The sequence below is a fragment of the Leucopleurus acutus genome (genome assembly GCF_964270905.1).
Source record: "Leucopleurus acutus genome assembly, chromosome: 1".
In the NCBI taxonomy this organism is placed as follows: Eukaryota; Metazoa; Chordata; class Mammalia; order Artiodactyla; family Delphinidae; genus Leucopleurus; species Leucopleurus acutus.
The window spans coordinates 76,292,794-76,320,763 of NC_139142.1; the positions used below are offsets into that span (position 1 = coordinate 76,292,794).

General features: G+C 42.8%; 1 protein-coding gene across 1 annotated transcript; it reads right to left on the reverse strand.

The window, feature by feature from the left end:
• Positions 1–15,607: 15,607 nt before the first annotated feature.
• Positions 15,608–17,209, reverse strand: CHRM5 (cholinergic receptor muscarinic 5; the record flags this gene model as incomplete). Its single annotated transcript, XM_082836449.1, has 1 exon — positions 15,608–17,209. The coding sequence occupies one exon, from the start codon at positions 17,207–17,209 to the stop codon at positions 15,608–15,610; it is 1,602 nt and encodes a 533-aa protein (XP_082692575.1).
• Positions 17,210–27,970: the final 10,761 nt, after the last annotated feature.

Genomic DNA, 27,970 nt, shown 5'->3' on the forward strand with positions numbered 1-27,970 from the left:
CCAGAGATAAAATTATCTTGTCATTTTTTTTCCACTTAATGTTTCCTTTATTTCTGACAATTTTCTTCTGTCTTTCATTATCTGAGGCTTGAAATTGATTTTTCCTGTTTAAAAAGAAGTGGTTGATATTTTTAGAGCAGCATGCACTGTGGGTTTTTGTGTAACTAGACCTTTCAAAATTCTTAGTCCTGCCCTGCCATTTAAGATTCCCTGATATTTGAAGTAGAACCACATGTTCCTGATGTAGTTTTAATTTTTATTATTACAGTTAGTTTCAGAGTGTGGATCTATGAATTAGGATAGGTGTTACCAATTTTTAAATTCTGGTTACCATCTCTGGTTTCATTTTACAATTATTGAATATCAGCTATGTGCTGTGATTCAAGGTAAGATACAGAGATGGATAGTATCCAGTGCCTGTCCTCCGTAGAGCTTATTATGTAGGGAGGAAGCACAAATAATAACAGGGAGTGAATGGCCAGGGGAAAGAAGTGCAGCAGTAGGAGAGCCTTGTAGAGTCTGAGGATGGAAAATCAACCTTAGAGCTCCATATTGTAATGTTGGTAGTATAGCAGAGGTAGCTTATAAATCCCCTCATCTTCCCCACTATCGATTCTCAGAGGTGTTGGAATATCCAATCAGGATATCTCATATATCAGGAGTGTCTCAAAACCTTTTTATTTCAGTAAGTTACAACACCTTTTCTTTTGGATTTTGGTTGGTTTTTTTTTTTTAGCAATCTTTTAAATATTTATTTATTTATTTATTTATTGGCTGCGTTGTGTCTTCGTTGCTGCACGCAGGCTTTCTCTAGTTGCCACGAGCGGGGGCTACTCTTCGTTGTGGTGCGCGGGCTTCTCATTGCAGTGGCTTCTCTTGTTGCGGAGCACAGGCTCTAGGTGTGCAGGCTCCAGTAGTTGTGGCTCACGGGCTCTAGAGTGCAGGCTCAGTAGTTGTGGCACACAGGCTTAGTTGCTCTGCAGCATGTGGGATCTTCCCGGACCAGGGCTCAAACCAGGGAAGCCCTGGATTGTTTTAATTAAAGAATGCTGAGGCTGCAGTATTGCTTCTATTAGGGCTCCTATCCTCTCCTATGTTAGAGAACTCCCCTGTTGCTTTCTTGGGGTTATTAAATCAGCAAAAAAAATCAACAACAAAAGATTGGTTCCAAACTCTTATTTTCCCTTTTATTATCCTATTATAGGTGCCATTTTTCATTTTGAAATGAGGTACATGAGTTTTCTTTTAAAGAAATGAGTTCAAAAAAAAAAAATCAAAGGGAATTCGGGACTTCCCTGGTGGTACAGTGGTTAAGAATCTGCCTGCCAACGCAGGGGGCACTGGTTCGATCCCTGGTCCGGGAAGATCCCACATGCCACGGAGCAGCTAAGCCCATGTGCCACAACTACTGAACCTGTGCTCTAGGGCCCATGCACCACAACTACTGAAGCCTGTGTGCCTAGAGCCCGTGCTCTGCAACAAGAGAAGCCACCGCAATGAGAAGCCTGCACACCACAACAAAGAGTAGCCCCCTCTTGCCACAACTAGAGAAAGCCCATGCACAGCAATGAAGACCGAACACAGCCAAAAATAAATAAATATTTTTTTAAAAAAGGGAATTCACTTGCGGTCCAGTGGTTAGGACTCTGGGCTTCCACTTCAGGGGGCACGGTTTCGATCCCTGGTGGGGGAACTACAATCTACAATCCTGCATGCTGTGTGGTGCTGCCAAAAAAGAAAAAAGAAAAAAATAAGTTCCAATGCAGGACATTTTAAAAGCTGTATCTCTGATTATATTACATACACTAAAGCTACCACGCTGGTTAAGCTATGAATGAATAAGGTGGGTAAACTGGTTAATGGTTAGAATCCTTTAAAATAGTTATTTACTGAAAATAACTAAAATATTAGAAAACAGATTGCATAAAAGTTGGAATTCAAAGCAGCCAGAATATAGTAAGAGTCATAGTTGTACAATCAGAAATCATATTAAAAAAGTTCAAAATTTGGATTGTCAAAATTTGCACATGGAATACGTAGTAAACTAGAAATTAGAAAGCACTTCCAAGGAAATTACCATTTCATTTGCTAATTAAAGAACTCGTTATTTTATGTAGGTTTTAACACTGAATATAATATAAACATATACCTTATTACAGAATGTTATTACATCAATTGTATATGAAAATCTTATCTTTGCACAGCTCCTTCATCAAATGCTTCGTGTATTTTCAGGTACAGAAAAGATTGTATATTATTAGACAATTTGGAGTTGAGTGCAAGCAGCCCGTTTAGTTGCTAACTTGCTTAGTGAATTTGGGCAAGTCACATTCCCTCTTTGGACCATGTCTTGTCTTGTTCATTGTTGTATTTCCAGCATTGAGCATGTAGGCACATAATAAATGTTGTTGAATGAATAAACAGGCCTCAAGTTTCATCATCTATAAATTGAGGGATTTGGATTAGACCTGTAAATCCCTTTTCAGATCCAAAATTCCAGTATAATTTTAACCCAATACTATTATTTCCTACCTTTGAGAACCATATGATTGGTGCCAAGTTTTTGAACTTCCTTGGGTTCTTTCTGCTATTCCTCTCTCAAGGACAAAGTGTTTTGCTCTTCCTTAGGGTATTTCTTAGATTCAGTTTACATGTATCTCCTTTTAAATGTAAGCTTTGTGGTTAAAATTTTTTCAGTTCTGCTAAATTAAACCTGAGTAGTAACTTTGTGCAAAACAGATCTTTGTGGCCCATTCTTGCCAGGAAGCCCTGAGTGCCTGGGATGGATCCATAGCTCCCAAGTTTCCAAGCATTTTTTTAGGAGTCAAATCCTCAGAACTCATCTCGAGACTGGTTAACATTTTGAAAAAAATGGGCATTTTACCTAACATGCCCAGAGTAGTAAAGTCTGTTATCATTTTTTTTCTTATGTTTCCTCTGACAAGAGAGAGGAAGCAACCATTCAGCATACTTTTCAGTAGCTGGAAGAGTTTCGAAGTCCTGATGGGGTCAATAATAAAGAAGACCTTTTTCATTTAAATAGTTACTCAAACTTTCAGAAAGTTTGGGGTTTTTTTTAAGTGTTCAACTAAAAATAATCTATTGAAAATATTTTTATTAAATATCCTAAAGAAAAAACTAAAACAACTATTTTCATTTTTTAGAATTGCCTTCCAGGTCAAAAATATAGTCATATTTTTGCATGGTTACAATCAGTTCTTTAAAAATTGGGCAAAAAGTTCACCTTTTAGGATGGTTTACATATGCATTTTGCATTTTAACCCAACAAAAATTCTGCTAAGCACTAACATTAGGGAACACAATAGAAGCTAGCGACCCAGTCCTTTAGTGTTGTTCAAAGAGTATGTTGAGGCAGGACCTAGTTGTGCTCTCCCCTTAGCATTTTAGGTGTGATTATTGTCGTCACAGTCAATTATTTTTTAATTTGAAAAGTATATGAGAATATCCAATTGGTACAAATGTTTATAATTATTTAGGAGAACTTGAGGGTAGGTTTTGCAAAATTCAGATGTTGCCTATAAATTATGAACATTGTTTTAATATTCCTGAAAAAAAGATGATGAAATACTAAAATAGCTATTTTAGATAAAAATCCCCCCTCCCCCAAATAGCACCATGTATTAGCTTATCTCCTTTCCCACAGTAACACAGCTTCATCATGGGAGCATAGGGGATTGAAGCTTTTCACAGCGGCTGCAGTCTGATAGCATTGAGCCAGCCTGGGCAAACCTGAGAAGAGGGAGGAGTAAATTAATAATGTCAAGTGGTAAACAGGAGGAATGGGTAGAGCCGTAAAAACTATCTGGGCACAGCATTTCCAATAGAAAACTTTGACAAGGCATTTAATTCCACTAAAATTTAATGAACTAGTAATGACTGAAGATTTGTATCTGTACCTCCTTAGTAAACAAAAATTTCCATATACATATGGAAAACATGTATATATAAAGTAATCCCACTCGAAGTAATCCGGCTCCTACTACATATATTTGGATATTTTAAAGCATATTTCTAAATAACTGTAGTAAAAAAAAATTAGAAAATCTTCAGAATTAAGTGATCATGAAAATTTGGCATGAAGATTAAGAAACGGAATCATTCTGAAAGTTTTATGAGGTGATTCATAAGGGACCATGAGAAGATATGTAAGAAAAGCTTCCTTGCAATCATTGCTGTCACGGTATCTTGTGCATTATACACAAGAAAGAAAAATTTCATTTTGCACTTGTCTCTTCACAGGCCTGGATGGACCTGCCTTCCCATCCACAGCTGGTTGGACTGAGGGTGGGACTTGAGCCAGTCAGTTGGGTGGTACTGTATCAGAGAAGGCGGTATGTTGATCCTGAGCCACAGGTAAGCAGAATCAACAGTCTAAGGAATCTGGCCCACAAGGAGAGTATGGCAGAGATGGGTGGAGCAAGTAGCTGCTGGACAACCTTTCAAGTCCATGGAGGTTCAGCTGCAATTCGTGCAGGGATTCAGTGAAAGCCTCTTGAATCCCTTCCCCCACCATCTCCAGCCTAGCCCCTTACCTATCATTTATCCTGATTTGGAGAGTACTGTGTTCAGTTTTAGCCTCTATAATAAGATATATAGAGCAGGTCTAGAGAAAAGCTGCCAGCGATTAATATTCATACTTTTCTATACAAATGATTCTACTGACCTCATGACTATATTAACTAGATATACTTTAAGAAGGATTAAAGTGGCTGTAATTTTTAGTTTGGTAAGGAGAATGCTGAGGGGATTTTTCAAAGGCTTGATAATCCCTTTAAAGCAAATTCTGATGAGCTGTGTACCACTCTGTGAAGTCTGAGAAAGGAAATGGACTTAAATACAGCAGAAGGAATTAGTTTCTTGTGAAGAGGAATTTCTCGGCATAGTAAACAAGATTGTGAGGTGCCAGTGACCGTGAGATATACTTTTCTTGGCGTTGTTAAAAAATTGGGCAGAAGTCACCTCTTAGGAGGTTTATATATGCACCTACCTGGTGGTCTCTCAAATTTCTTTCTATCCCCAAAAGTAAATTATTTTATTCCCAGAATGTGAGGAATGGTAGGATTGAATCTTTATGGAGGAGAAAATGAGATATATTAACACAATTGGAAAGTGGGGAAGGGCAGAGGAAAATCTAAACTCTGGCAATGAGAGCCTTCCTTCCTTTAATGTACATCTGTTGAGCTGTCGCCCAGCTTACCCCTGTAACTGGTTCTCCCCTGAGAAGGGGGTGCAAAGATGTTGTCCCAGCAACCGTGTTTGTGCTGTGCGGCTCTGCTTTTATGGGCATCTCATCCAGGTTAGGCCAAAGGCTGTTCCTGGGGAATTTAAAATGAAAACTCAGGGACTAAACGAGTAGATTGCAACATATAAACTTGCAAGATGTTCATGGCTCTTTATTCTACCATGTACACTACAGAAAAGGAGAAAACAGGTTCCAAGCTGAAGTGGAAGATGAAATCTGAGAACTGTACCTTCGTTCAAATCCTTTCCTGAGGTCGCTGCGTTCTTGCCCTTGCGTTCCACGGAGCACTGGTATATCCTCTAGTATAGTGTTTATGTGTTTTACTAAAGCTAGTTCCAGTAGGTGTCTATCACTTGAACCCAGTGTCCTAACTTATGCACTTATCCAGAACTGACCAAAATCATCTCCAACCTGCTGAAAGCCTTCTCTTTTCCCTCAGTCAATGCAAAATTGGCTGTGTTGCCTCCATATCCATCTTGAATGAATGGTTCAGAAGGAACTTTCTAAGTTAAGGGAGAAATTGGGTGAATACATGTCCTGGCTCCATCACTTACTAATTGTATGATCTTGGGAAAGAAACCTTTCTGAGCCTCAGTTTCATCATGAGAAAAATGGATCAAAGGTTCAGCTGTAAAATGGGGGAAATATCTACTTCATAAGTAGAACTGTTTAGAACACTTTACATGTATTATCATCCCCCTTAATATTAATACTAACCCTATTCATATAAGTGCTCAGTGAAAGCTCATAATTATTTTTTTTTAACATCTTTATTGGGGTATAATTGCTTTACAATGGTGTGTTAGTTTCTGCTTTATAACAAAGTGAATCAGTCATACATAAACATATGTTCCCATATGTCTTCCCTGTTGCGTCTCCCTCCCTCCCACCCTCCCTATCCCACCCCTCATAATTATTAATATTCTTACTTTTCAGATGAGGAAACAGAGGTTAAAATTTTCCCAAGCTCACCTGCTGGTAACCTAGAGCAAGTCCTGTTAACTACTTCCTACAGTGCTTCTCTCATAAGCTAAACTAAAAAAACTAAACATTCACATACCCATGATCAACACATAGCCATACATCTATTCACTTGCCCACCCTCTGCCTACAGCTGTTGGCATGATCTGGGGACTTGCCTCTCTCCTTCCAAACACTCCTCAGAAGGGGTGGTGTAGTCAAGAGAAACTGACTTCCAAGGCAAAGCAGTTCTAGTCCTAATGTCTGGTGCCTAGGGTTTCAGATACTGTAAACCTAAAGATCTTTCTAAAAGGCAAATCCGATAGGGTCATTCCCTTATTAAAAACCCTTTGTAGACTCTCCATAGACTTCAAAATATGGGACCCTGACCATGGTCCCTCCAGATTCACTTCTTGCCACTTTGATCGCACTTACATCTTGAGTTTTCCTCATTTCCCCACTCTTAAGTTCTATATGTTTGCTCACCTCTGGACCTTTTTGATTATTTCTTCCTCTCAACTCTCTACCCCACCCCCATCCCTTTCCCTTGTCTACCTCTTACATTTTCTTCAGGACTTAGTGTAGAAATCACCTTTGACAAAAATCTTCCAGATGCCCCAAAGGCTTGGATAAGAGCCTCTTTTTTGTCCCCTTTCGTGCCTGTGCTTACACCGTTATAGAATTTCATTTTATTGGATTACCTGTTTACTTCTCTGACTTTCCTCTCTGGACTCTAAGCTACCTGGACTGGAAAGCACTAGTAATACAACAGTCCTGTTCTCAAGGAAGGGTGGGAAGAGTCTTAATTTCTCCACTATAACAGTTCTGGGTGGCTGCCACATACAGCTTCATCATTTTTAGGGATCCCAACTCAAATCAGACAAAAATGGAGATCAGAGACTCGTGGTGAATTAAGCTACTTCTCAGGGAAGCACAAAGATACTAACCATGCTAGAAAAAGCCCACAAAACCCAGGAATCTTACCTTGCAACCATCGCTTATCTCAGGTATGCACTTACTGTTTAGTAAAGACTACATTGTGAAGCACCTATACTCTTGAATGTGCCAAAGGCTGTTAGGTGAGGGGGCACAATGATGAGCAAAATAGCATGACTCTGGCTTCAGAGCTTAGAGTTTAGTGGGAGAAATAGACATGAATAACCAAACAAATATATGTAATGAAAACCTTGATAGGTGCTCCACGGAAAAGTCCTGGGTGCCATAAAAGCTCATAACATGGGAATCTGGATGAGAGGGTAGAGGGCCAATGTAGGACCACTTTGCTGAGAAAGTGACCTGTGAGGTAAGACGAAAGACTACATAGGAATAAACTAGGCTGAGGCTGAGAAGGGATGAGAATGAGGGGCTTCCCAGTGTGAGCTGAGGTGGGAGGGAGGTCGGCCCCTGAAGGAACTGAGAGAGCCGTATAGCTGGACCACTTCTGGAAGAGGGGAGAGGAGAAGGCCTGGACAGGTAGGCAGAGGCTGCCTGGAGGCCTTGCAGGCCTGACTTCGCCTTATCTTCTCGAGGACACACCTCGCTCCTCTCAGGACAAACGGTAAGGGAAAATCCTGTGTATGGCGTTCCATGGTCACCTGGTGTGACTGACTACTGTTAACCAGTCTCTAAACTAACTGTGGTATATGAAAATCACTGCCCCAAAGCCTAGAGTCTTTAGTAGAAACCTCAGGTACCCAAAACCTTTGAGATAATATGTTAATGGAAGAAAAACAAGCTTTGCCTTCCCTCCTGACTTGCTCTCCGGCCCAACCTCACATCTTTAAATGATGTGGCCCAGCAGATGTCTGTGACGTAAAGCAGCTTCTCTTTCCCTTCATCTTCTTTGGGGCTGGTGGGGATTGGTTGGGAAGGAAGTTCCTGCTCTTCTTCAAGGCATCTCGAAGGACTCTGAGCTCCTGGTAGGCTCTCAGCCCTCCCACTCTGAACCAACTGCTTGAGGCTCTTTTCCATCCTCACTGCTTCAAGTTTTGTGTCTTTTTTTTTTTTTTTTTTTTTTTGCGGTACGCGGGCCTCTCACCGTTGTGGCCTCTCCCGTTGCGGAGCACAGGCTCCGGACGCGCAGGCTCAGCGGCCATGGCTCACGGGCCCAGCCACTCCGCGGCATGTGGGATCCTCCCGGACCAGGACACGAACTCCTGTCCCCTGCATCAGCAGGCGGACTCTCAACCACTGCGCCACCAGGGAAGCCCCTCACTGCTTCAAGTTTTATGTATGTAAATATGTGTGTGATTGTATGTATTTGATTTTGAAAGTGTCCTTGCAGAATCCTACTGACAACTTCTCCAATTTCTGCATTCCTACCTGACCTCTACCTTGAGAAGGGATTGGATTATGGAATAGGAAGGTTAGGCTGTATCCTGACAGGGCAAGACTCCTTTCTGAAAGGCCTGGGAACCAAACTGGATAAAAAAAAGACCAGAGGATTGCTTGTGAGAGCTTCTAAGTGGAATGTTGGATATAATCCACATTCATCTTATTACTCTTCACTCACTTTCTCTTTTCAATCATATAAGGGTTCTACCCTCTGCAGTTCAGATTTTGGTGCTAGTTTCCCCTTCTGCCAAAGAGCAGGGAAAAAAAGAGGCCTAGAGAAGGGAAATGTTTGTGCTTGGGGAGGAGGAGAGCTGGACGCCTCCAGCCATCACTGGAGTGATTCTCTTCGTACTGTTGTCCTGTCGCTTGTTCTGTTAGTCTGTGTTCTTGGAGGCTGGGACAGTGTCTCATTCCCCTCTGAAGTCACATGGTTCCCACAGAGATAAATAACTATCTGCTGAACAAATGAGTAACCAAACAAAGGAGTAGTCAGGTTGCCTGGATGGTGGTTCTTGGATCTAAGAAGATGGTGAAGGAAAGAGGGTACAAAGATTTGGGGCATTTGGAGAAGGTGGTGCCAGTGAAAAATAGAGGAAAGAAAAACAAAAACAAAATGACTGTGAGTAAAAATGAAACAAGGGTTACTGATTTTTTTTTTTAACATTTAAAAAAAATAAATGTATTTATTTTTGGCTGCATTGGGTCCTCGTTGCTGTGCATGGGCTTTTTCTAGTTGAGGCGAGCGGGGTTACTCTTCGTTGTGGTGCATAAGCTTCTCATCGTGGTGGCTTATCTTGTTGCGGAGCACGGGCTCTACGCACGCGGACTTCAGTAGTTGTGGTGCATGGGCTTAGCAGTTGTGGTTCATGGGCTCTAGAGCACAGGCTCAGTAGTTGTGGTGTGTGGGCTTAGTTGCTCCATGGCGTGTGGGATCTTCCCGGACCAGGGCTTGAACCTGTGTCCCCAGCATTGGCAGGCGGATTCTTAACCACTGCGCCACCAGGGAAGCCCCTGTTGTTTGAATTGCAGATGTCAATATAAACTCATTTTTTTTAGTAAGTATACACATATACATATTTTTTAGTTCCATCCACTGAAAGGGCCTAATAGCAATGAATACATCCTGATTCTAGAACTGAGTCAGGTACCATTCTCTACTTAATGAAACCAGGGCTCCTTGAAGAAATGGCTGATTCTTGGGTTGGGGTGGGGAGAGTGAAGATGAGCCTGGAATATCTTCTTGTACCAGAAATTAAGGGAGTGCTCAACAAATGTTTGAACTACGTCAAAGGGTCACAGGAATCATCTTGAAGGGGCTCTTACTGCATAAATTAGTGACAATTTTAACATTGAAATAATGACAGTAATGGGTTTTAACCAATTATTATGAGTTTGTGAGTCTATAATAGTAATAAATAAGTAAATAAATAGATAATAAAGAGGGAACAAGTCTTCCTTACAGTGGAATGCCAACCACTTGGCAATCATCATAGGAATAACTTGATGAGAATAATAAAGATATGCTACAATTATTGAGTGAAAACCTGATGACCCATAGGACATTTATAGAGGCTTAAAATCTCTTTCTCAAAATTATTAGTTGCAGAGGGAAAAATAGTAAATTTATAGTGGAGAAACGTGGAGGGGTGGATGGAAGGTACACTTTAACCAAGCGATCCATGTTAGCGTCACCACTACTGGGATAAAACATCATGTCTTGCTAATGTGAGGCACTGAGGACACAATATCACATTTGTGACATTCCTGCCCAAATCAAAACAAACAAACTGAATCTGATGTGAAACATCAGACAACCGCATACTGATGGAAATTCATTTTTTTTTTAAACTAACCCTTTAATTAATTAATTAATTTGGGGGGCTGTGTTGGGTCTTAGTTGCGGCATGCGGGATCTTTGTTGTGGTGCACGGGCTTCTCTCTAGTTGTGGCGTGTGGCTTTTTTTCTCTTCTTTATTTGTGGCGTGCATGCTTAAGGGCGCTTGAGCTCTGTAGTTGTGGCGTGTGGGCTCCAGAGCGCGTGGGCTCTGTAGTTTGCGGCACGGGAGCTCAGTAGTTGTGGTGCGAGGGCTTAGCTGCCCCGTGACGTGTGGGAACCTAGCTCCCCGACCAGGGATCGAACCTGAATCGCCTGCATTGGAAGGCAGATTCTTTACCACTGGACCACCAGGGAAGTCCCTGGAAATTCTTTTTTAAAAATTGGATTGAATGTACGCTAAAGAAATGACCATATCATAAAAGACGAAAGAAAGCTGAAGACCTTTTCCAAATTAAAAGAGTCCAAGAAACATGAAAACTAAATGCAGTGTGTGGTCCTGGATTAGATCCTAACTGGAAAAGAAATTCTTATAATGAACATTGTTTGAACAACTGGTAAAAGTTGAGTATGGACTGTATTATGTAATTATGATTCACATAATAATATTACTGCAATGTTGAATTTCCTGATTTTGTATTTGTATTGTGGTAATGTAAGATAATTTCCTTGTTCTTAAGAAATACCCACTGGAGTATTTAGAGGTCAGTGGATGTGATGTCTGCAACTTACTCCAAACGGTTGAGAAAAAAAAAAAAATGTGTACACACACACACACAGCACAAATGTGGCAAAATGTTAACAACTGGGGAATGTGGGAGAAGGATATCAGAGTTCTCTGTACTATTATTGCAGCTTTTTTTCTAAGTTTAAGATTATCCTCCCCCCCCAAAAAAGTTGTATGTTTTAAATAATTTTTCTTCTGGTTCCTTTCTGGATGCTTAAAAAACGTATTTCCCTTCCTCCTCACTCTCAATCTGGGGCTCTTATCGGAAAGAATTACATAATCTCAAACTTTACTGGTGATATGAGTGGGGGGAGATGGGAATTAGTATCCCTTACAATGGGAATGAAATGACTGGGGCACCAGCTCTTCGAGCAGTTGGAGAAGAAATGCTGCTGTTCTGGTTCGTTGCAGGGTCTGTATTGGCTAACGTGCCCTGGATTGAGGTCTGCCTCACCTCCCTCGTCCTGGAGGGTGATGGGATCATTTTAGCCACAGGAATCTTGTCATCATTATTTCATCTTAATTTGGTCATTTGGTAACTGAGAGGAAAGGGGAAAATCACAAAGGTGGCAAGAGGGACATGTATCTACATTGTGTATCAACCCCTACCCCCTTAAAAGGCCAGGCAATGCGAATGTGTGTGGAATCTGTAACATAGGTGGATCTGTCAAGCTCACTGAGACCATTTTCTTTCTTTTTTTTTTTTCAAATTTATTTATTTAATTTATTCATTTTTGGCTGCATTGGGTCCTCATTGCTGCATGGAGCCTTTCTCTAGTTGCGGTGAGCGGGGGCTACTCTTGGTTGCAGTGCGCGGGCTTCCCATTGAGGTGGCTTCTCTTGTTGCAAGAGCATGGGCTCTAGGCGCGCAGGCTTCAGTAGTTGTGGCACATGGGCTCAGTAGTTGTGGCTTGCAGGCTCTAGAGCACAGGCTCAGTAGTTGTGGCGCACGGGCTTTGTTGTTTCATGGCATGTGGGATCTTCCTGGACCAGGGCTCAAACCCGTGTCCCCTGCATTGGCAGGCAGATGCTTAACCACGGTGCCACCAGGGAAGCCCAAGACGATTTTCTTTCTTTTTTTTTTTTTTGCGGTACGCGGGCCTCTCACTGCTGTGGCCGCTCCCGTTGCGGAGCACAGGCTCCGGACGCGCAGGCTCAGCGGCCATGGCTCACGGGCCCAGCCGCTCCGCGGCACGTGGGATCCTCCCGGACCAGGTCACGAACCTGCGTCCCCTGCATCAGCAGGCGGACTCTCAACCACTGCGCCACCAGGGAAGCCCCAAGACGATTTTCTTATTTAAACACTTGGCGTTGGACTACTGTGTGGTTAAATTTCTTTAATATCTAGAACAATGCTAGTATGATACAGAAAAGCAGTCCAGTCCCCACATCCTTTGCTGTGATTCCAGTATTTACAGTAGACAATGGGATTTTTCTCTCCAGAGATTAGGTACAGATTTCACAACGACAAAGAGCCAAACATCAGCATCACCCTCAAAAGACATTCACCAGAGGAGCAAAGCAGAGACCAGGAATACTGACAAAATGCTTTAACCAAACATTGTACTGAAAACAGATTCCTCGACAAGCCATCAAATTCACAGCAAGGAGAAACAAACCACAATGTTAGCAACATAGCAGTATCCAACAGGCCACTAATCAAAGCTGCACGTAGTGTACCACGAAGAGAGCTTTGGAGACGGGGCATAAGAAGGCCTAAGATCCAAAGTCAGTCCACACCCTACCCATCCACCCATCAGGTCCCTGTAGTTTACAGTTGGATCTGTTCATTCTGAGGACCCCACCAAGGCCCTATTCTAAAGACGTCTCCTTTCCCCTAGTAGTTCGGGGCATTCTTTTTGTCTTTGTCAAGGGGCATAGGTAGTCTTCATAACTGGTTGCCCCCCAAAGCCCGTGATGTAGGAGGCATGGGCCTCTCAATGAATTTCACAAAAGACAAAAAAGTCCTAGTTCTAGGCAGCTGTGGAATGAGAAAAGTGTGCCTCCACCAGCCCACCCCCTCAGTTCTGTGTTCTTTTGTTTGAATTAGGTTGTATCTCTGTCTACTGTGAACAGTGAGTGAGCTCAAAGTGCTATTCTCTTGGAGGGATTTTCACTTTTGTCAAAGCCTTAAACTCAAAGAATCAACTGTTTATCCAGAGCTTATGAAGCCACATCCTGTTGGCATCTTGTAGACCTGGGAGTCTCTGTCTTGGGGAATTGAGCCAGTTAATATTCTCTACCAAATTCTTGGTGGGTGTCAACCTGCCCTTCATAAAGCCTCAGCAGCTACACTGCTTCAAAGATGTTCCATCTCAACATCAAGTCCCTACAGGGCTGGAGAGGCCTGGGTTTCCACTTCCCTGAAGCGTCCTTGGTACTCTGTAGAAGAGGCCAATTCACTCTTCAGCGGAAAGCTTGAAACTCTCCTATACTCAGGTACGTACCAAATTCCCAGGACAACTAAACCAGCTATTTTTACATCCCTTTAGCAAACGAGGCTGAAAAAGAACTGGCCCACATTAGGTGAAAAGAAGTCCAGAGATTTTTATATACAACTGTAGATGTAATTAACAGGTTAAATAATGAGTTTCTGTCTGACAGGAGTATTTCATCTTTAAAATCCTTGTTGTATGCTATACTGCTGCTTTCTTTGTGGACTGTTCATTAATTTTATGCATTATTGTATTGTTTTGATTTCTTGCACATTGGTTTATTTTCAGAATTATCAAAGAAACCTCTTAGATTTGGTCTGTTTATATATGCAGAGATTTCAGTTAAAATTTGGTTTTTGGATAATCCTGATATTTAAATGTATGTTGATAACTTTTATTTTTATACATTATTATGGCCTACATTTTGTTTTTAAAGAAAACATGATCATTTTTAATGACCATAGCCAGCATTACTGGACCTCAACTGTATTTTTCTGGGCTTCTCATTTTTGTGAATTTGGAGAGGAATGACTAAGTAAGTCGTTTTTTTAAAAAAATAAATGTATTTATTTATTTATTTTTGTCTGCATTGGGTCTTTGTTGCCGCCCACAGGCTTTCTCTAGTTGAGGTGAGCTTGTGCTACTCTTCGTTGCGGTGCACGGGCTTCTCATTATGGTGGTTTCTCTTGTGGAGCACGGGCTCTAGGTGCGCAGGCTCAGCAGTTGTGGCTCGCGGACTCTAGAGCGCAGGCTCAGTAGTTGTGGCACACGGGCTTAGTTGCTCCGCGGCATGTGGGATCTTCCCAGACCAGGACTCAAACCCATGTCCCCTGCATTGGTAGGCGGATTCTTAACCACTGTGCCACCAGGGAAGCCCAGTAAGTCATTTCTGAGCCATGATTTGGAGGACCTATTTTTTTTTGAAAGACCGTTTCCCCTGCTGTCCCTCTAAATAGCATTTCTGGCTGGAGGCAGCAAAGTGACCTGCTTGTGCCTGGGTGTGAATTGAGGGTCTGGATGAGGGCCTGCAAAAGGGCCTGGAAGAAGTTCAAAAGCATGGAGCGAAACCAGATTTGTTTTGCACATTTTGCCTCAGGTTTGCCTTGTGAAGAGATTAGAAAGTAAGACCTCTGAAAATAATTTAAGAGAACCATGATTAAACAGACTGGAGAAGGTCTTTACCCAGTGAAGAGCTGTCATACAATTAGTCTTCCTGAGGACAGAGCATAAATAAATGGGTTCAAAGGGCACAAACTACAATACATAATATTTGTTTACATAAAGGAAAAAATCCCCACTGGTAAAAACAAAATAAATGACTGTGGAGACCTGATTACCTTTATTAGCAGAATAGAGGCTTCTCTGTAGGACTGGGTGTGATCAGGTTCCAGTGTCCTTTCAGACCCAGGACTCTGAGAGGAAGGGTGGTTCTGTGGGGACCAGCCTGGCCTCAGTGGGTACCAGGAATTGGCATCAGTTGTGAAAAGGAAGAGCAAGAACTTTGCTCAGATGTAGGGACAGGGAAACATACCACAGTACAGAACACATAATAGCTGCGTAATAAATACTGATCAGTTCATAAAGAAATAGAATCTTAGAAGCCAGTTGAATATCACTCTTGTTAACAGGTGACACTGACTTACATTCTCCTCGTTCTCACTGAAATGAGACAACTTCACAGACACATACATACTGCACAAAACTCTGTGACAGGTTTCCACCGGTCCTGCTGTTGCCCACAGGTTGGACAGGAGCTCCCTCAGTTGTTGTTTGCTGTGACCAACTGCTCCTCCTCCTGTGAAGGGTCATGAGTCTGTCTCTTTACTTTGGTGGCAAACACTCCAGCAGCATCAGGCGACCCTGGTCATGGATAAGAATCATTCAATATGGCAGTAACTGTGGCAGCTGTGACTCTTTCCTTCTGGCGACGGACCTCGAGGCTTCCCATGTCCTCAGGGACTCAAAAGGTCTTTTTGAAAAGTAAAGCAGAATCAGCTCACCCGTCCTCAGAGGACCTTGACCTTGGTCATTCTTTTGAGGGGAGTCGTTACTTTTCAGGGGAGCTTGCTGTTCCCCTGCCAGTACAATTTCTCTTCCACTTTTTTCTTTTTCCATCGGCAGAGAAGCAGCATCTTAAAAGTCTTCCTGAAGGTTCTGTTGCAGAGGGCATAGCAAATGGGGTTGACAGTGCTATTGACATAACACAGCCAGTAGCCCAAGTGCCACAGGGTGACTGGGACACACTTGTCGCAGAAGGTGGAAACCAGGACCATGATGTTGTAAGGGGTCCACGTGATGATGAAAGCCAGGAGAATTGCACTCAGGGTCTGGGCTGCTTTCCTCTCTTTGACGAGGACCATCCTCTTTCGTTTGGTCATCTGATGGCTGAGGTTGGGATCAAGGCCTTTCATTGAAGGGTCCTTGGACACCGGGAAGGAGCAGGGCATGATTTTCACCTTACGACAGCCGTTGTTGGTATCCTGGGTCCCATCAGCTTTCACCACCAGTCGGAACTTATAGGCCATGCCCTTCTGACTCTTGGGTCGATGAGCAGCAGCTGGAGACAGGAAGTATTTTTGGGTGTCATAGTCATTTTTTTCAGTTTGAGCGTTCACAAAAGTTTCCTTGATCTCTTCAGCACTGAATTCTTCCCTTGGGCTTTCCTTGGCCTGACTCTTGTAGACCACTTGAAAGACAGGGTCAGTGGTGGGCTTGTCTTCATCTTCTGAGGAGGGGTAGCTGCTACAGGTGGTTAGCTGCTCAGCTTTGCCCCACTCAGTGCTCGGGCCAGTGGCTCGGGATGGCTTCCCAGTGACGGAGGTGCTCCTGCAGGAGGATGGCCAGGAGGCTTGGTTCCTTTCGCTCTGGGCCAGTGTGGGCTGGGGGCAGCAGCTAAAGCAGGACGTGAGCAGAGCCTCGTGAGCTGGCTTTCTCTTCTCAGTTTCAGCCACGCAGTCAGAGCCCTGGAGGTCGGCCAGGTCCTTGGTTCGCTTCTCTGTTTCCCGGTAGATCCGGCAGTAGAGGGTTGTCATCACAGAGACAGGGATGTAGAATGCAGCGATGGCAGTGCCAAAAGTGATGGTGGGCTCCGAGAGGAACTGGATCTGGCACTCATCTGGTGGGACCGTCCGCTCCCCAACCAAGTACTGCCAGCAGAGGATCGCTGGGGCCCAGAGGATGAAGGAGATCAGCCAGGCCAAGCCAATCATGATGCCAGCCCTCTTTGGGGTACGCTTGGCCCGATACGTCAGGGGTCTTGTGATAGAAAAGTATCGGTCAAAACTGATCACCAGAAGGTTCATGACAGAAGCATTGCTGGCCACGTAGTCCAGTGCGAGCCAAAGGTCACAAGCCAGACTCCCGAGAGCCCAGTGTCCCATGAGGATGTAGGTGGTGTAGAGGTTCATGGAGAAGATCCCAATGATGAGATCTGCACAGGCTAAGCTGAGCAGGTAATAGTTATTAACTGTCTTCAGCTGGCTGTTGACTTTGAAAGAGATCATGACTAAGACGTTGCCCACGACGGTGATCAGGCTCACCACAGCTGTCACAGCTGCGATGGTGATGACTTCCCACAACCTGTGGCGTTCCAAAGGCTGGTGATTCACTGGGGTGCCATTGACGGTAGTAGCATTGTGGTAAGATTCCCCTTCCATCCTGGTGCAAGAGTTTACATTAGGAGTAAGTCTTAGGTTCTAGACTGTTCTCTTTTCCATCTCATTTCTCTGGCCAGTTTCTGGAAGAGAGGGAAATACATTAGCTCCACTCGCCAGCATGAATTTCTTTTCCACTCATTGTTTATAATTTCTAACAGAACATTAAATGTGGTTCCACATCTATTCAGAGCAAGATGCTGAAATCTCTAAAGTTTTGATAACACTTTTTATAAAGGCATCTCCTCCCTTTGCTTTTTATGATTACCAATGCCTGAGAGCCTTTCTTGTACATGAGGCTGCTGCCCTCTTGTGGTTCTAATGGGCAATTTTAAAAAAAGGGCTGGGAAGATGACAAGGGCAAACAAAAAGAAAAGAATCAGGTTGCTGGAAAGCAGGGAAGAGGGGAAAACAGGTGATGTTAAGTTATCTTAGACTATGGCCTTGAGGTCAGACCCTCTGTTTTTTTTTTTTTTTTTTTTTTTGCGGTACGCTGAGCCTCTCATTTTTGTGGCCTCTCCCGTTGCAGAGCACAGGCTCAGTGGCCATGGCTCAAGGGCCCAGCCGCTCTGCGGCATGTGGGATCTTCCCGGACTGGGGCACGAACCCGTGTCCCCTGCATCGGCAGGCGGACTCTCAACCACTGCGCCACCAGGGAAGCCCCAGATCCTCTGTTTTTTAAAGCTCCTGGTGATAAGTATCTATTTTGTCATTCACTTGGGAAAAAGACAAGTTGTATCTACTTTATAGTCCAACTTTATTGAGTTTAATTATAAGTTCAGTTATTAAATATTACTGAGGCACTGTTGTGAGCCAAGGCTGTATTACAGCACTTCTCCCTGACTTAAGGCACACACTCCCCATGAGTACCTAGTTTTCATCTAGAGGGTTTAAAAGTTGCCCCAGCTGCTGAAGATGATGACCCTCCCTCCATTTTGGGGCTATTTGCGTTGTCACAAATGTTTTAAATTATCTTTTTTTTCTGATTATAAAGTAATATGCTCCTTGTAAAAGTTCAAACAATGTCAAAATATATAACTTAGAAAGCGAAAGTATCTTCTAATTCCATCTTGCCAGGGTAATCAATGCTAACAGGTGTATTTTGACAGCTTTTCCCTATGCATATACATGCTAACAGGTATTTAAACACATTTTTTTCTAATGGGTGGATTTTTAATGTTTACACTCTAAATTTTGTTTTTTACTTAAATAATCATCTTGGACATCTTTGGATCAGTACATCTTTTGGATCAAGGCTATCTTGTTTTCATTTTAATGACTGTACATTATCCCACTTAATGGATGTACTATAGTTTATTTAACCAACAGCCCATTGACAAATTCCAACTTTTAAAAATAAAATAAAAAAATTTCTTTTCTACATTAAAGATTTATGTACATGATAAAAAGCTTCAGTGGGTACAAAAGTATAAATGGTAAAAGATAGGTTTCCCTCCCACCTCTGACCTGCAATCTCCTAATCCCCCTTTTCCAGAGGTAACCACTGTTACCATGACTTATCTTTCCTTCCAGAGATATAATATGTGCATACAAATTATATGTGGTGATATACGAAAAGTACCATTTTAATTACATTTCAGGTACCTTGACATGATGACAGATCATGAAGGAGGAGAGTCTTTTTGATGACCCTCAAAGCACATCATATAGGCAATACCAGTTCTGCCTACTGGCCAGTTTTGACACTTCTCTGATAACAGTAATTGATATAAATAATTTGTGAAGGACTGTAGATCTTCTTGGCTTTGTTTTATATTTTCAGCTGTATTTTTAGATGCTTTCCTAATACCTCCAATTCAGTATGGAATTGATGATATTGTCTTGTACCAGAAATCAGATTCTCCCAGCTTCCTGATCTTGCACCCTTCTCCTTCACATCCCAATGAATGCAGTCCAAATTAGCCATGAAACATCCCTTTATGAGTCCCTTTCCATTCCTGCTGCTACCACCCTGGTGCAGCTTCTTGTTACTTTACACCGATAACTCCTTGGTGATATCAATGTCCAAATGACGGCAAAACAAAACCTCAGGATGCCAGGTCACTCGATAGAGACTCCCTAGCACCTGAAATGACCAAATTTGCTCTACCCCCTGCAGTTCCCTGGGCAAATTTCATCACAGACTGTTTCTAATAGTCACATCTCAGTCATGCAGTGCAAGATAGGCCCTACAGAAATTCCTTCCTTTTTCCTTCATTCCTCGTTTTCTTCCTTCCCCCAGTAAATATTTATTGAATGTCTTTTATGTGATACACTCTAACACTGGGGATACCATGCTGGGGATACCATTAGTGGGGATATAGATAAATAAACAGTACATATCAGGGGTTGGTACTGCATGCCATAGGGGTGCATGGGAAGGACATCTAACCCGGTCTGGTAGGGGCAGGGGCATTACCTGAGGAAAAGCTGTTTCAGCTGAGACTTAAGCATGACTGGGCTTTAACCAGGCAAAAGGGGTGTGTGTGTGTGGAGGGGTAGGGGGTTGAGGAAAGAATGCCGCAGACGGAAGAGCTTGTTTGCAAGCCCAGAGGCAAAAGGAGACATCAAGTCAGAGGAAGCCTGAGAAGTGACAGGTGAGACTGGAGAGGTTGAGGGGGTGAGTAGGAGGGACAGGAATGAACTTGAGAGTAAGTCCGCTTTTGGGGAGAAAAGTGTCAGCTATTTCCAGACTCCCCATCTGCTCTGAAAGTAGTCCCCACATCCAGCATGTGGGAACATTAGCCTGGAGAGAAGAAATAAAATGGACTGTTTGCTGAATTTTTCTAATCAAGTCTTCAAAATAAAAATAAATGGTGTTTTGGAGGGATTTAATTTTTCTACTTAATTGTATTAGAAGGTAGTGAGCAACTTATGAAAGGTTCTGCGAATGTGGGCATGCATGTTCTCCTGTGAACGCATGTGTATCACTGGGTGCCTATCCTCTCTGATCTGTTTTCTCATTTGCAAAATAAGGAAATTGGACTATGCAATCTAGGATACCTACGTTTTTTTAAATTTTTGTTTATTACATAGTGTGATGGTTAATTTTAAGTGTCAACTTGGCCAGGCTACAGTACCCAGCTGTTGGTCTAACACCTGAGTCTAGGTGTTGCCGTGAAGGCATTTTGTAGATGTGATAACATTTGAATCAGTACACTTTGGGTAAAGCAGATTGTCCTCCATAACGTGGGTGGGACTCGTCCAATCGGTTGAAATCCTTAAGGGAAAGGACTGAGGTCCCCAGAAGGAATTCTGCCTCCAGATTGCCTTCAGACTCAAGACTACAGCGTTGACTCCAGCTGGGATTTCCAGCCTGCTGGCCTGCGCTGCACACTGCAGACTTGTTAGCCCTCACAGTCCTTAAACATTTCTCCAAAAGCTCTCTCTCTGTCTCTATCTCTCTGTCTCTGTCTCTCTCTGATAAATGGAATACACTCTGATAAGTGGAAAAGATCATTTATAGTGGCAACATCATGTCATAATCACATAACTGAATCTGGCATTGGGCAGCTTTGGTTCAAAACCTAGTTCCACTACTTACTGTATGACTTTGGACATGCTACTTAACCTCTTTTAAGTCTCAGATTTTTAAACTTTAAAGTAGGGATACTAAGAGTCCTTACCTCATAGGATTGTTTTAAAGATTAAACAAGATTATCCGGGTAAGTGCTTTGCCTAGTGCCTGACACAGGGATTTGCTCATTACAAAGTAGCAAACCAGCAAGAAGGACATCACAATGACTTCCTATTGGGGGAATGGGTCTGAGGCACGGTCTATTAAGGGACAACGTGGAATAAAATGATGAGGCCATACTTTTGCAGCCTTGAGCTGACTGTTTTAGATGTTTTGTGGTGCTAATGATACTTTTCCCTTTAGGTATTATAGTTGGTGCCCTAATTCTGAGGGCATAACCTTGTTTCCAACCCCTCAAGCAGAGTAGCCTACAGTCCTCCTCAAGGTCTGCTTATTTGAATAGGACTATTTCAAGATTCTTGACTTAAAAAAAGTGGTTCCATAGTCAAATAAGTTCTGGAAATGCCATATATTACATAAAGCTCTCAGAGACTTGGAGGACACATGAGCCCAGTGAAGGCCGAGAAGTCGTGAGGTCAAGGACACTACTGAATTTGTTTTAACCCACATGTGGCTTAGTATATCTAACCTTTTTCAGTGGAACATCTGTTAGTATCTTGTGGAATCCCACAAGATGGATCATGCTTGGGAAATGCAATTTAGTGGGAAACATACTGAACTAGGAGCGTGGAGATCTGAGTTCTCATTTCAGCTAAAATTTGTGGTTTGAGACAAATCTCTGGGCCTCAGTTTTCCTCACATATAAAATTAAGAGATTGGCATTGGTGATTTATCCTTGAAAATGAGTTCAGGTTTTTCCTATAGACTCACAGTGGAAAACACTGGATGTTGTATTAACTTTAGACCTCAACTTTCCGCTATTCTCAACCAGGGAAATAGCAGTTATTTAGCTGCACCCTAAGTTAGTGTCGTGAAAGCAGCTCTCAGCTAATTTTCTTATCTGTTAAACAGGTGTAACGATATCTGCTGTATCTACCTTACAGAGTTGTTTTGAGGACTCCCAAATGAGATAATGTAGGGAAACCACCAAGTCCTATTCTAATGGCAGTTTGGGGTTTTAATTATTAAAAAATGAAGAGTTAGTCTAGGTAAATGGATCTCACCACTGGCCACTTGTTAGAGTCATCTGGGAGCTTTTGAAAAATCCTAATGTCTGGGCCCCACCCCAGACCTGTTAATTCCGAATCTATGTAGGAGAGACTCAGGCTCATGTTGTTTTGAAATTCCTCAGGTGATTCTCACTTGCAGCCAGGGTGGAAAGCCAGGGCCTTCTCTAGATCCTTGCTACTCAAGGTGCGGTTGATAGAGGGGCAGTGTCGGCATCACCTCAGAGCACATTAGAACTGAAGGATGACCAGGATCAGTGCTTCTCAAAATGCTCACGAATTACCTGGAGGATCTTGTTAAATTGCAGAAGGGCAGGGCTTGCAATTCCACATTTCTCAAAACCTCTCAATGCTGCTGAGCCATGAGCCATACTTTAAATAGCAAGGCTGGAGGTAATTTCTGAACTTCTTAGAAAAGGGGAACCATAGCTTACAATGTGCTGTTGAAACCAACTGAAATGTTCAGTAACAATTCGGATCCCCCTCTGCCTTCCAAGGACAGTTGAGGGACTTCCCTGGCGGTCCAGTGGTTAAGACTCCGTACTTCCAATGCAGGGGGTGTGGGTTCGATCCTTGATGGGGAAACTAACATCCCATATGCCGCGCAGCCAAAAAAAAAAAAAAATTACTTAATCACCAGGACAGTTGAGTTCTTCTTATTTGAAATTAATACATATTTCCTTTCCAGCTTTGCTTCCCTCTATTCTTTCCTTTTTTTCCCCTGCCTCATTTTTGTTTGTTTTTTTTGTTTGTTTGTTTTTTTGGCGGTACGCGGACCTCTCACTGCTGTGGCCTCTCCCGTTGCGGAGCACAGGTTCTGGACGCGCAGGCTCAGCGGCCATGGCTCACAGGCCCAGCCGCTCCGCGGCATGTGGGATCTTCCCGGACCGGGGCACGAACCCGTGTCCCCTGCATCGGCAGGCGGACTCTCAACCACTGCGCCACCAGGGAAGCCCCCCTGCCTCATTTTTGAGAGTGATTTTCCTGATTCCTAAACTGCTGGGAATGGACAGACTTTCCACAGACAAAGGCATCTGAGACATGAGGTAGGTTCCATGACTGAGGATTGATTTCTTTTTGTTCTGACAGCTGGATGATAGTTGAGGGTGAAAACTGAGTTTCAGGCATCTTAGTCTTCCATAATAAACTTTTGAATCATTAAAGTGTTTTTGACTGAAAGATTGTACTTATGGAGGGGAAACTCAATGTTTTTGTGTGTGTTATAGAGGCAAATGAAATAGAAGTGGTTATGGGGAGGAGTGAGAATTCTTCTGAGTTCTTATTTGGTCACTCAAACTTTAAAAGTTTCCATTTTTCACCATAGTGTGGAGAATATGTTTATTTCTAGGGTGCCTGCATCAGCAGAGAACAGATAATCATCCCTGGTTTATTTTCCACTACTGAACAGAAAACAAGAATCTCAGAGTAATAAAAGTGTCCTTGTTCCCAACCTTGGTAGATTGCTTCTTGCTTCTTTGTTGTCAAATTACAAATGGAGCAAAACAACATAAAAACCGAGAAAGGTAACACTGTGTACCAAATGAATTCCTTTCCTTGTGGAATGGCCTTGATGACTTCTGGGGCTTTGCTTTTCTGAAATACCTTTTCTCTGAGAAGCTTTATGCCCAAACCACTCTTCACTGTTTCCATAGCAACCACAGTGGAAACCGTTAACAGCATCTACAATCCAGTGATATCAGGACACCATCATCACCAGCTTGTGTTGTTATGCAGACTATTCATGTGCAGCTCCTCCTCTCCTTCATTTTCAAGGCTAAATCATAGAAAGTAAGCTTAGACTCATGGTACCATCGGGTTAGATATCAGGAAGAACTTCCAATGACACAATGTGTGAGTAAGGGAGGTTCTGGACTTGTCTTTTTTGGTTTCTACTTTCAAGTAAGATCTATCTAACCTTTGACTGATAGAACAGAATGCTGTCCAAAAACGTATGGCGATTAAGAAAGGACTTCTCGGCCACTCTCGCCTCCTGAGACAGACTGCATCTGCCTATGGGATGTGTATCTCTCTAAATAAACCTGCTTTCACATGAAAGAAAAAAAAAGACGATGTTGCTGAAGCAATAGTATCTGGCACAGAATTTTATTCTGACATATTTTAAAAAATATGTTCTGTGTTCACCACTGTGCTAGGTGCTGCAGGGCATGTAAGAGGGATATACAACAGGTCTTGAACTGAAGGAGTTAAACTTCTACAATTCTAAGAAAAAGAGTATATAAGAATTACTGAGCCTTTGCACCACGTTTATGCGACAGAGAAGTCTATGACCAAGGCCATCAGATGACTGTATTTTCATTGTAGCCCAAGAAAACAGAGGTGGGTTGCTTTACATGAAGGCATAAATTGGAGCCATTCAAAGCACGTGTTGTGACCCTCAGGCCTTGGAGTTGCCTAGGTGGGTTGTCTTCTGTTGGGGTCGGTCTTGTCTCCTTATCCCGAAGTACAGGGCAGGTGTTATCATCTTTTTACGTGTGCCTGGACATGAAAACGTCTGGGCGGTACCGCCACAAATGGATTTATGTGAGACTCTGGAAGTCCAGAAGCTCTTGACGGTGTTGTCCAAGTCTTCCTAACAGACTTGGCGGCATGGATCATATATTCATCTTTGAATTCCCAAGGATAGTGTGTCATTCTGGAAGCAACAAGGGAATGTTTCAAGGACGGGGGAGTGATCGATCAACTGTATCAAATGAAGCTGATAAAACAAGAAAGATTAAGACCGAGACCTGACTAATGGATGTAGTTACATGGAGAGAACGTAAGTCATGTTGGTAAAGTGGTGGGCATGAGAGCCCTGTGGGGTGACTTCAAGGCTGAATGGGAGGAGAAATGAGACAGTGCTGTAGATGACTCTTCTGAGGAGCTTTGCTGGAGAAAGGAGTAGAGAAATGGGGCAGAAGCTGGATTAGAAGGTGGGACCGAGTGTTTTAGTTTTTGTTTTTAAGAAAGGTGTAAATTATAGCATGTTTGCAGCCTGGTGGGAGCGATCCAGTCATTAGAAGAGAAGAACTGATGTGTAGGAGAGAGGAGGGGTAGTTGCTAGAGAGATGTCCTCCGATAGGTGAGCAAGGATAGGACCCAGCGCCGTACTAAAGGCACTGACCTCGCACTGGAGCAGAGGCCCCTCTCAGGAACAGGAGAGGAGGAAAGGTATATGTGTGCAGGCACAGGTAGGCTGGGAGTTGTAGTAATGGCAGTGGTGGAGAGTCTTTTCTGATTGCTCCCATTTCTCTGTGAAACAGAAAGCAGGAGTGGGAGTGAGGATGGAGGGAGAGAGGAGAAGGGATCAAGTCATGAATTCTGTATGTTCGGAGTTTGTTCCGTTCATTTTTGGGAGTTCTCTACCCCTGACACCAGTTCTGGAAGCCAAAGCACCATTGTGAGCTGACAGGCGGTTCACTTGCCCTCATCATCCCCAGGTTACAGGCTGGGGAACCTGGCCTGAAAGAGTGACTCCTGTCAGACTCCCTCCCCCTTCAGCCGGAGAGCACCCCTCACTGACGCATGCTGCTGTTCAAAACACAAAGTAAATAAACAGACATAAGAGACCTTATCAGTGTTTTCCAATTTGCATTGTTCATAGACGAAGCATCAACTAGACTGTAGAAAATCTGCCTGCCTATAAGGAGAAGAATCAGGAAGACGCTTTTTTTCCCCATAAGAATTCTATTTGCAAGGGCACAGTGCCTTTTAAAAAAAATCCTATCATAACAGCTACTTTCTGACAAATACCATATGATATCACTTATATGTGGCATCTAAAATATGGCACAAGCGAACCTATCTACAAAACAGAGACAGACTCGTAGACACAGAGAACAGACTTGTGGTTGCCAAGGGAGACGGGGGGAGGGAGAGGGATGGACTGGGAGTTTGAGGTTGGTAGATGCAAACTATTACATTTAGAATGGATACACAACAAGGTCCTACTCTATAGCACAGGGAACTATATTCAGTATCCTGGGATAAACCATAGTGGAAAAGAATATAAAAGAGAATGTCTATATGTGCATAACTGAGTCCCTTTTCTGTACAGCAGAGATGGGCACAACATGGTAAATCAACTGTACTTTAATAAAAAAAAGTTGAAAAAAAGAAGAAAAATAACATCTACTCTCATCAAACAGTGAGAGTTTATAAAATCTTGGACTAGGAATTAGGAGGTATTCTTGTGGTGTTTAAATGCCCAGTACTACCTTGAGATGGTGATTCTCAAACTTGGGCACGCATCACGATCACCTGATGGGTTTGTGAAACTCCTGATTGCTGGGCCTTATCCCCAGAGTTTCTGATTCTGGGGTGAGGCCTGAGAATTTGCATTTCTAATAAGTTCCCAGGTGATGCTATGCTGCTGGTCTACATTTTGAGAACTATTACCTTAAGGAATTGGCTTCATTTAAAAAAATTAGGTCATATATATTTTATTTTATTTACTTATTTTTGTTTTGCGGTACGCGGGCCTCTCACTGTTGTGGCCACTTCCATTGCGGAGCACAAGCTCCAGACGCACAGGCTCAGCGGCCACGGCTCACGGGCCCAGCCACTCCGCGGCATGTGGGATCCTCCCGGACCGGGTCATGAACCCGCGTCCCCTGCAATGGCAGGTGGACTCTCAACCACTGCGCCACCAGGGAAGCCCAGTCATATATATTTTAAAATATGCAACAAGTGCGGTTTATTTTTTTAGGAGTTACCTGTGTAATTCAGGACTTTGTTTTAGATATCTCATGAATACTACCTAAGGGAAAACTGAATTTTTTATTCATGCAATGGCGTATATTTAAAATCAGGACTATCATGTCAAAGCAGTTGCAGGAAATCCTCCTTCCCTTTGTTATTTATAAAACTAAAAGCTCTCTGTTTTTTTGTTTTGTTTTGTTTTGTTTTGTTTTGTTTGCAGTGCAGTAGGTACTTGTGTGCCATTTTCATCCTTGATGACACTTTTCCCATGTGGATCAGAACCAAATGAGGAAAGCATTCTCAACATACTGGTTAAAAGAATTTCTGTCAGTGATGTCCTCCAATTAGGAAGTGTTAGCAGGAGACCTTCAAATTCTCCATATCCTAAACACTCCTGGCTGAACTGAAAAAACCTTGAACTCATAGATGGGGAGGTCAGAGTAATGTAGTCCCTGGACTTCTGATGGCATCCGCAGCATAGACATAAGGGCACAGATTCTGAAACCAGACTGACCAGGTATGAATCTCAGTTTTGTCACTCATAGCTTGAGCAAATGATTGAACTCCTTTGTGACTCAGTTTTCTTATCTGTAAAATAGGAATAATAGTATTTACTTCATAGAAATATAAATGAAGATTAAATGCGTTAGTGTGTGTAAAGTGCTTGGAATTGTGCCAGGCACAAAGTAAATGTTAAATAAATGTTACCTGTTACTACCTACAAACAAGTCTCTCTGCTCGAACGAAGTTGGCTTAATCTGAAACCCACTGATCTTATTTCCCCGACCAGGGATTGAACCCACGTCCTCGGCAGTGAAAGTGTGGACCCCTAATCACTGGACTGCCAGGGAATTCCTGCTCCCCCCGCCCCCACTGATCTTTTCAATGTCATAATTTTGGAGGCTTCTTGAGAGATAGTTATACAGTTAAATCCATTTTTGCTGGTGGTTCTCATGCACGGTGATTTTGCCCCTTGGGATAAATGTCTGGAGACATTTTTGGTTGTCATAACTGGGGGGAGGGAGGGTCGCCAGTGGGTAGCACCTAGTGGCTGGAGGCTGGGGATGCTGTTAAATTCTACAATGCGCAGGACGAGCCACCACCACCACAAAAAATGACCAAGTCCTAAATGTGCCAGAGCTGAGAAGCCCCGATTTGTGCTGTCTGGTGTGAGATTAATATGTGGATCTTCATCTTGGTGACAGCCTGAATCTGTGGTGTGTTGATAAATATTTAACAACCTGTTTCCACCCCCACTGATTTGCAGAATTTTGCCAGTTTCTGTGGTGTAAAGATTCCCACTGTAACCCGTTTCAAGCAACCAACTTTATGTCACTGCACGTAGAATTAGGAAGAGAT